Here is an 8,965-nt window from a genome sequence, read left to right on the forward strand (position 1 = left end):
ATCAACGAGTGACACAAAACTCACACAAACGAACGAGCACTGAAATACAATACGATGTGGCACCGGTCTTGGCGTCCATGACACACACAAGCAGAATACAAAGTGTACCAAACGTCGAGGGCAAATGAAGCCCCAAACTCGTGCGGGTTCTTGGGACATGCAAGTAGACAAAAAAAACAGACAAAAAAAACAAACAAACAAAAACACCCCCCAACAACAAAACACGAAGCCACAACATCGAAACAAACAAACACAATGCGGCGACTTAGGGCACAGCTGGGCAGGGCAGCACGAGAGAATTCTGAGGGCCGCGCCAGAGAATAATTCCACTGTCAATCCACATCAGCTTGACACCAATTTCCTCGAGTAGCAAGCGGAAGGATCGCTCGGGCACCTTTTGCATCTCAGCATCATGGGCATTGTCCTCGAGCCACTGGATGATGTTGACGGCGGCGAGCTTGTCGAGGACTTGGCGGGTTGTGGCAAAGAACAGGTCGGAGAGGAGGTACTTGCGCCAGTTGTCCCATTGGCCATGGCAAGTGCCAAAGAAGGTGTTGGGGTCGCGCTGGAGAACGGTGCGAACGCCCTCCATGTCTGTTGGGAAGATGGTCAAGTCCGGGCGAAGGCGGAAGATGATGGCATCCGAGGCCATTTCGTGCCCGGTCTTGGTCTTGACGTACTCGAGAGCGAGGGCGTGGACCTGGCGCAGCGTGTAAAAGTAGCTGGCGAGGATGCGAGGGTTGGTGCCTTCCAGAATGGTTCGGCCAACCTTCATGCGCCCGGACTTTGTCACAACGTCGTCGTCCTCGACCATGGTGACGAGGTTTTTGACAAAGGGGAGTTGCAAGTCGAGCAGGAAGGTTTCCGTCGGGCCCGGGTTGGTGACGCTGTACGGCGCAGGCGGCTTGGCAGCATCCTCTGCACCGTGCCACCAGGTCAGCTCCTTGTGGTCGGTCTCCGACCAAGTGTGCTGGAAGACGAGGTACGGGACCTTGGCCGATGCGAAAAAGTCCTGCAGCCCTTGGCCCGTGTGGAAGAGGGTTCGGATGTGTCCTGCCATGTAAAAGAAGACCGTGTTGTCAAAGATTGGCTTGTCCGAGTTTGCGGCGGCGGTGGCGGCGATGGCTTGGGGCAGGTCGGCCGAGAACTTGCCAGTGCCCTGCACACGGAAGCGCGCGCCAGGCGTTGTGCCAATGCTGGCAATCTTGGGCACGTCGAACCTGAACTTTTGCGGGAAGACGACGTCCGGTCCCGGCAGCGGGGGCCGCTCGACGAGCGTGAGGCGACGCGGCGGTGCGTTTGGGTCTGGCTCGGGCTTGGGTTCGGGTTTCTTCTCTGGCTCTGGCTCTGGCTCGGCAGGTTTGGCTGCGTCCGGCTTCTTCTTGTTGTTGTCGTTGTTCGAGTCTGTCTCGGGCTCTGCCTCGGGCTCGGGCTCGGACTCGGACTCGGACTCGATGGTGAGGCGCTGGCCACGAGCAGCGAGGATGCGCTTTGCTTCGGCAATGATGCGGTCCTCGGCCTGGACGTTGGCGCCTCCGTTCGTTGAGCTGAATCCGCTCGACTGGGATTCGGATCCGGATGAGGCGTCGAGGCCGGTGGTCTTGTTGGCGTTGCTGGCTGGCGATGCGAACAGAACGAGGGCGAGGAGAGTGGCTGCGATTGCGACGCCGATGAGCACCTTGAGCCGGTGCAGCGACCAGGACATTTGGGAGGAGAGGGAGGGAGGGAGGGAGGGAGGGAGGAAGGGGGGGTGTGGAGGGTTGAGTGAGAGAGAGGGAAGGAGTGAGAGAGTGAGTGAGTGAGTGAGTGAGGGTTGAAGAAAGAGAAGGAAAAACAAAAGAGAAAAGAAAGAGTGCTGCTTTGTGTTGCTTTCAATCACTCCTGAAAAACACTCACTCACGCACTCACACCAGCATCAGACGACAGATTGCATGGGTGAGAGAGAGAGAGAGAGAGAGAGAGAGAGAGAGAGAGAGAGAGAGAGAGAGAATGAGAGAGAGAGAGAGAGAGAGAGAGAGAGAGAGAGAGAGAGAGAGAGAGAGAGAGAATGAGAGAGAGAGAGAGAGAGAGAGATAGAGAGAGAGACAGAGACAGAGAGTGAGAATGTGTGTGTGTGTGACCAATGGCAAGGTGTGATGATTCGCCCAGATCAAAACCCCTTGCCTCCCTTCGCTCCTTCTCAATCTCAATCTCAATCTCAGTCACTCAATCTCCGTCTTTAGTAGAACTTCACTCTTTTTTTTTTTCTTCCTTTCTTTCTTTCTTTCTTTCTTTCTTTAGTCTTTGTCTGAGTTTTTTTTTTTTTTTTCGTTGTATTTTATTTTATTTTTATTTTTATTTTATTTTAATTTTATTTTATTGTATTTTTCTTGCCACGTCCCGCTTTTTTTTTTTTTTTTTTTTTTTTTTTTTTTTCGTTTTTCACGCATTCACACTCGCTTCCCTTTGACTCGCTTCACTCTCACTTCACTCACTCTCACTCTCACTTTACTTGTCTCTTTACTACTCGCTGTCTCTTTGTCTCTCTGTCTCTCTGTGCGACCGAACGCCAACGCTCCTCCTTTCTTTCTTCGCGTCTCCTCCTCCTCATGTCTGGTCCCGTGCAGTACCCGCTCTCGACCAAGCTCGCGGCGTTCTTTGCGCTGGCCACCGTGCAGGTCGCCGTCGCTCTCGTCTACAAGGCCTCGCAGGCGGGCGGCAAGTACACGTACAGCCCGAGCTCAGCCCTCGCCATGGCCGAGTTCTTCAAGTTCTGCCTCGCGGCCCTCTTCCACCTCCAGGCGTCCCACTCGCCGCCGGCAGCAGCAGCAGCAGCAGCAGCAGCAGCAGCAGCCTCACACGCACAAGCACAGGCACAAACACAGCCAGCCATCATCACTCCTGCCTCGACGGGCGACAAGCAGCCGCTCCTGTCCGATGTGGGCGAAGGCACAGGCGTCATTCAGCCCACGAACGACTCGGTCTCCATCTCCTTGCCTGGCACCACCCCTGCATCATCATCATCGTCGTCGTCATCCTCTTCCTCTCCCTCTTCCGTTAACAGGGTGCCAAACTGGCTGCCGGGCTTTGTCGAGCGCGGATTTGACTCGTTCAGCCGCCAAGTCACCCCGGCGCTCGTCCAGCAGGACTTGGGCCTCGCTACGTTGTACTGCATCAACAACCACCTGTCCTTCTTTGCCTTCATGTACGCCGATCCTGCCTCCATCTCGGTGCTCAAGTCCGGCTCGACATTCATCTCGGCGGCCTTGTTTTACTTTGTCCTCCGTCGCCCCATCTACACGCTCCAGTGGGCTGCAGTCGCGCTGCAGGTCGCAGGCCTTATCATCGTCCAGTACGACCCGTGCAAGTCTGCCCTGCTCTTATCGTTCGGCACCTACGGCATCCTCTTTGTCTCGGTCACCATCACGTCCATTTGCGGCGTTTGGAACGACCACGTCCTGAAGACCAACGCTGCTTCGCTGCATGTCCAAAACATGGTCTTGTACGCGTTTGGTGTCGGCCTCAACCTGCTGGCCTTCTACTTTGTGCCAATGTTTGTCCTCGCCGCACGTCCGTGGGCCGCGCTGGGCTTCTTTGACGGTTACACCCCGACCGCGATGGGTGTCGTGCTCGCCAACTCGGTCATTGGCATTGTCGTCACTGCAGTGTACAAGTACGCCGACGCCATGGTCAAGACGTTCGGCTCGGCGTGCGCCGCCTGCGTGCTCCTGTTTGTCAACGCCTCCTTCTTTGACCTGACACCAAGTCTCGTCGCGCTCATGGGCTGCTTGGTCGTGTTTGTGTCCTCGTACATTTACTTTTTGGGTGCCACCCCGCCCCCCGCGCCTCCGGGTGGCGCCAAGCCCGTTGCCAGTGCACCTGAGCAGAGCATCTTTGCGAGGTGCCTTCCAAAGTCGATGCGCAATCGTCGCCGTGCCTTGATGACCGCCGTGCTTGTCGTTTCTGCCATTTTGGTAGTCGTCTTTATGGCTGGCTCAGCAGCACCCGGCCAAGTCGCACATGTCGTTCCAGGGCTGCGCGAGTCTGCGTCCTTCCCAGCAGCCACGCCGACCGAGGTTTAACGGAAACCCGGTGTGTTTTTATGTTTGTGTGGTTGTTGTCATGAATTTTCTTTTGTTGAAAAATGGTAATCGCTTTGAGAGTAGTAGTCACAGCAACCAGAGCCTGCTGCTGAGCGCGGTGGACGGACGGATCAATCAATCGACATTCTGACTTTTATTTCGCTTCTTTCCCCGTTGCTTTCGATGGAAGCTGCTACAATGATTCCATCTTCGTAAAGCGTCGCGTCTCGGCTCAGTCTTCTGTTTCCTGTTTGTGATGTCGGCCAAACCGAAGTCGCAAGCGGGTCCGCCGCCACCAGCCGCCAATCCGAAGCCGAACGCGCGTACCGCGTCCGCAGCTTGCTTCGACGATGTTGACGCTAGCCAGTCGACGAAACGAGCCAGAGCGAACGTAAGCGGCTTGCTGTTGATGTTCCAAATTTAGTCAGATTTTGTGTCTCGGCAGTTCCCGCCCGTGGCTTTTTGCCAGCCTTTGTTGACGCCCGTTCTGCTCTCTAACGCGATTGCGTGAATGTGTACTTGAGAGTTTCCACCGCAGTCATGTTGTGCTTCGGCAACGGGTGACGATGCCAAAATGTTGCCCACTTTCGCGCCCGAATTCTAAACTTTGCCGTTTGGTTAATAGAATCAACAAGTTGTCGACAACGCATCCCACGGCGCTGACTGCAATGACGAATGCCCTGACGGCCGTGACGCAAGGGCAAGCAAATGTCGCAATGCCAAACTCGGGTAAGAACTGACTTTCTGTGTGTGTGTGTGTGTGTGTGTGTGTGTGTGTGTGTGTGTGTGTGTGTGTGTGTGTGTGTGTGTGTGTGTGTGTGTGTGTGTGTGTGTGTGTGTGTGTGTGTGTGTGTGTGCTGATTTCTTTTCAAACACTCGAACAACTACGTTGAAGCGGAGGTAAATCCGACTGCTTTCATTTATGATCTGATAGCGGATGCTCACTTGATTTCCCTGCCACCCTATTGTGATTCGTTTCCCGTGCCAGAGGCCTTCGTCAGAGGAACTTTTAGAGCGCGACAAGGCCATACAGGCTGCTTCGAGACTGCTCACGCAGAACAAAACCAACTCCGCGAGTGCTAGCGACCGGCACCCTATCGGTGTGATTGCGACACTGCCTGGTGCCGGCAAGACGGCTTTCTGCGAGATCATTCATTCGAAACTCGCAAAGCAGGTGTACAATGACGAAAATTTCATCAGTTTGAACGTCACATTCAACAGTCGAATGGCATTCCAGTCGACGGAATGCTCGCTGCATCCTGAACACGCCGTGGCCTGGCGTATGCTCGCCGATTATATGCGGCTTCCGGGTGATCTAATGAACAGGTTCCGTCTGACCCTCTCTGGCTCATTCGCCGTAGCAACCACCATTCACTACATCCGCCAAGACTTTATCCGGCTCAAAAACCTGCCTTCGAACACGGTCGTACCGGTCGTCGTCACTCTTGATGAAGTGAGCATGCTGCTTGGACAAACAGTCAACGAGAAATTCGACCGCGAGTTTAGCACGTTGCCGCAATGGCGCCAAGAACGTCGGTTCATCAAATGGGCTATCGCGCCACTGCGAGAATTGTCGAATTCAGGCGGGAAGGTTACTTTATTTATGAGTGGGACGCGTCCTTTTGCGCTGAGCGACGCTGTCCAGGTGGACATGTCCGACAAGGTCACCGGGAGCAGGTTTTTCGCTTGGTTGATCGAGATGCCACGTCTCTCTGGCGCTGCCTCGGCTCAGCTGGCGACCCGCCGTAACAACAACGCAGCTTGGCATCGAGATGTTTGGAAAACGCTGTTGCTCCAGCGAGCACTGGGCATTCCTCGCCAAATTAACAACATTTTCACGACCGACAACCGTTCCATGCCGATCACGATTGATCCCAAGTCTTTGATTGCTTTTGTTCGAGCCATTGCTTTCAAGTCGACTCTCGACGATTGGGCAGATGCTCGGATTGACAGGTTGGTGGATCTTGGACTCTGCTTTTGGACCTCACTCTCTCAGCATTCCTTCTCTCAGCAACTGATGCTAAACCTGCACTTTCTCGACCTTGTCAAACTCGGTGAGTCGCTTGCTGACGTTGCATTTTGTCCTTGCAACGGCTACTTACTGCACTTTCGTGCTTGCCCGCCCCGGTGTCTGCAGATGATGACCAGTGCGCGTATGGCCACATCGCCAGCAAACTGCTCACTGAACTGCAAACAATCGGGAAGATGAGTCAGCCGGAGACTGTTAATGACAATGCGGTCTCTCTTCCCTCGCACAACTGGGAGCAAATTGTGCCGCGCTTGCTCAACCTGCGCCTGCTTGTGGAGCTGTGCGATGCGTGCGCCAAAACCAAGGGCGCACCACAGGCTGCCGATCTGACACTACCTCTTCCCACACTGTTTGAAGGCGCCGTCTTGAGCGACGACTTGCAGTCAGTCATGGTCGTTTTGCGACAGTTTGAGCGAGCGGTCGATTCGATTCCAGATGGGTTTTCCTTGACCCGCGTCAACGAGGAGTTCAGCGATTTGAATGCCAGCTTTGTGTCGGTCAATGGTTTGGACGTAAGAGGTCGAAACGGTCTTGTTGACTCCAAACTACATGTATGCGCTGCCACTCACATGCATGACAACAGTTGACTGTGAAGGGTCAAGTCAAACTTCGAACAGGTGTCGCGCCCTTGTCGCAAGCAAACGCCAATCAGTTGATCTCCAATCAACGCAGCACGCCAACGCTTATTGCTGGGCTTGTCACGACACAGACAATGTCCAAGCCGGTCGCGTCTGGCAACCTCGACGACAGATCTTGGCTCGTCTCGCGCAATGAACTGGGCGACTTCTTGTGCGGTCTTAAGCCTGTTTTTGATGGTATGCAGCAGAGATTTCTGTTTTGAGCTTATTGTCGCATGGATGTGCTCTCAGTCTGGCTGAACTTTGCAAAAACAACGAAACAAATTGTTGCAGCGCTCTCGTCGTACAACCCGAATTTGTCGGACGTGCCTGCTCTTCCCAACCATTTCTACAACAGCAAGCTGACACAAGCTGAAGCTCGCGATTTGGCGCAGCGGTTTTTCGACAAGCGCAGCGCAGACAAAACGGCCTATTTCGACAATCATGCGAAGCTCCACCAGTTTCTGAAAGACATTGACCCCGGTCTTGCTGCGAAACTCTCCCCTTCGGATCTCACCTGGTACTTTGACGAACAGCCACCTGTGACAAGCCCGATCAATCCGTACTGAACGTTTCCTGGGGAGCACAATGGGGTTGTTCTTTTTCTTGTTCTTGTGCTTGTGCTTGTGCTTGTTCTTGTGCTTGTGCTTGTTCCTGTTCTTGTTCTTGTTCTTGTTGTTGTTCTTGTTCTTGTGCTTGTTCTTGTTGTATCAGGTGAAATGTGCACTTACAACATTTTGACCCGTCTAAAGCTTTATTGAGAATGACAAAGAAAGACACAAAAAGAACGGATATGGGACAGTTGAATGTTGTTATAACGCACACAATGAAGGCATGCGGGTAGAGAGCTCGAACAGATGATCAGCCGGGCTGACAATGGAGAGATCAGGCATTCCCCACATATACAGCACGAAAGACATGTTGCAATAAGAGAAACAAATGCCAATGACAGGATTTCCAAAAATACTTAGTTGAACAGGTTCAGTTGCCGTTTCCTTCATACCGTACGCTTGTCTTGAACACGATGCTGAGTGCTCGTCTTTCGCTCATCAAAGTAGCATTCCGCGGTGCTGCTTCATGGACTGCCACGACTCTTGCGCCGAAACGTCTGCATGGTAAGGTTCTAGCTCCTGTTTTCAGTCCACCAATGCCTTTCCCGCTTCTGTGCTGCTGGTCAATGAGAGCCAACGCGCGGTGTATTTTTAGTGTGGCGTGCATGCGCGCCAACGTTCGGCCAGGTGTTGTCTCTCGCTTCTGTGCTGAGTTTGGTCTCATTACCGGGCATCAAAGCCCCTAGACTCGCGCTGCGCCCCTTGCCTACAATGCCAACTCCATCACCTGCGTACTAGCAGCTGGTGACTGGTGTGCGTCGTCTCTTTCGGCTTGAAGACTTGTCTCGGCTGTGTTGCTTTTAACCAAATTAGGCAACCAATATTCTCTTGGCGATTGCAATGCTTCTCGACATCTCGACTTGAATGTGTGACAGCAAGTGCTACTTGCTTTGAAGAATACTGCCCAATCCACTCACTGCCTATTGTGCTTGTAGTTGCGCCACCCACTTCAGCCGAATCGGCCTTTGACGCCTTCCTCTCCCCCTCTGGCGCCGTCCTCGGTCCCTCCTTTGGCGCCCTCCCGTTCCCCACCTTTGGCGGCGTCCGCTCCCGTATCGAGAGGAACTATGAACGCTCCAGCCTGCTCCTGTTGCCCCGCAGGTCCCGCTCGACCTCCGCTTCTGGCCCTCCGTCCGGGACTGAAGCCAGAGCCCCTGCTGTAAGCATCCTTATCATGGTCTTGAGTTGCATGTTCTCAGGCTCACACTGTGTCATCGTTCTAGGCGACTGTCGCTTCAGCGGAGCATGACCGTGCGTTGATTGATCGCCTGCCCGAACCCCTCCGCGAGCCTTTCGGTACGATTCCTCCACTGCTTTGGAGTGTAGAGTTGTTTCGCCGACTGACTTTGAACCGGCGTGACAACAGAGGCGAAATGGGAGGCACCCGCCCTTCGCAAGCACCTGCTCAAGGAACTGACGACTCCGGCAATTCAGCTGACACTTTCGAAACAAACTGCAATTGATGCGTTTCTGGCCGAGCTCAAAGCATTCAAACGCGTCACATCTGCCGCCGTTTCCGACGTTGTGGCGACACGCAACAAAGGTGTCGAGACGCTTTACTCAGCGGCAGATTCCAGGTCATTCGCTCAAACGTTCTACGGCTGGGTCGAGCAGTGGTCCAAGAACCAAGGTACGAACTGACGTGCA

The 8,965-nt window shown here is 53.9% G+C and overlaps 4 protein-coding genes across 4 annotated transcripts; 3 read left to right on the forward strand and 1 right to left on the reverse strand.

Moving 5' to 3' along the window:
- Window positions 1–1,705, reverse strand: CAOG_07204 (hypothetical protein; the record flags this gene model as incomplete). The annotated part of the gene is made up of 1 exon (XM_004343878.2): window positions 1–1,705. One exon carries the CDS (start codon window positions 1,703–1,705, stop codon window positions 266–268), a length of 1,440 nt encoding a protein of 479 aa, XP_004343928.1. The 3' UTR covers window positions 1–265.
- A 719-nt stretch (window positions 1,706–2,424) lies between these two features.
- CAOG_07205 (hypothetical protein) lies at window positions 2,425–4,147 on the forward strand. Its single transcript, XM_004343879.2, has one exon. It carries the CDS (start codon window positions 2,589–2,591, stop codon window positions 4,059–4,061), a length of 1,473 nt encoding a protein of 490 aa, XP_004343929.1. The 5' UTR covers window positions 2,425–2,588; the 3' UTR covers window positions 4,062–4,147.
- A 582-nt stretch (window positions 4,148–4,729) lies between these two features.
- CAOG_09052 (hypothetical protein) lies at window positions 4,730–6,677 on the forward strand (the record flags this gene model as incomplete). The annotated part of the gene is made up of 3 exons (XM_011272438.1): window positions 4,730–4,790; window positions 5,423–6,115; window positions 6,199–6,677. The coding sequence occupies 3 exons, from the start codon at window positions 4,730–4,732 to the stop codon at window positions 6,675–6,677; spliced, it is 1,233 nt and encodes a 410-aa protein (XP_011270740.1).
- A 125-nt stretch (window positions 6,678–6,802) lies between these two features.
- On the forward strand, window positions 6,803–7,276 carry CAOG_09053 (hypothetical protein; the record flags this gene model as incomplete). The annotated part of the gene is made up of 2 exons (XM_011272439.1): window positions 6,803–6,905; window positions 7,002–7,276. 2 exons carry the CDS (start codon window positions 6,803–6,805, stop codon window positions 7,274–7,276), a joined length of 378 nt encoding a protein of 125 aa, XP_011270741.1.
- Between the last annotated feature and the right edge of the window lie 1,689 nt (window positions 7,277–8,965).

The sequence above is a fragment of the Capsaspora owczarzaki genome (genome assembly GCF_000151315.2).
Source record: "Capsaspora owczarzaki ATCC 30864 unplaced genomic scaffold supercont2.13, whole genome shotgun sequence".
Taxonomy (NCBI): domain Eukaryota; class Filasterea; order Ministeriida; family Capsasporidae; genus Capsaspora; species Capsaspora owczarzaki.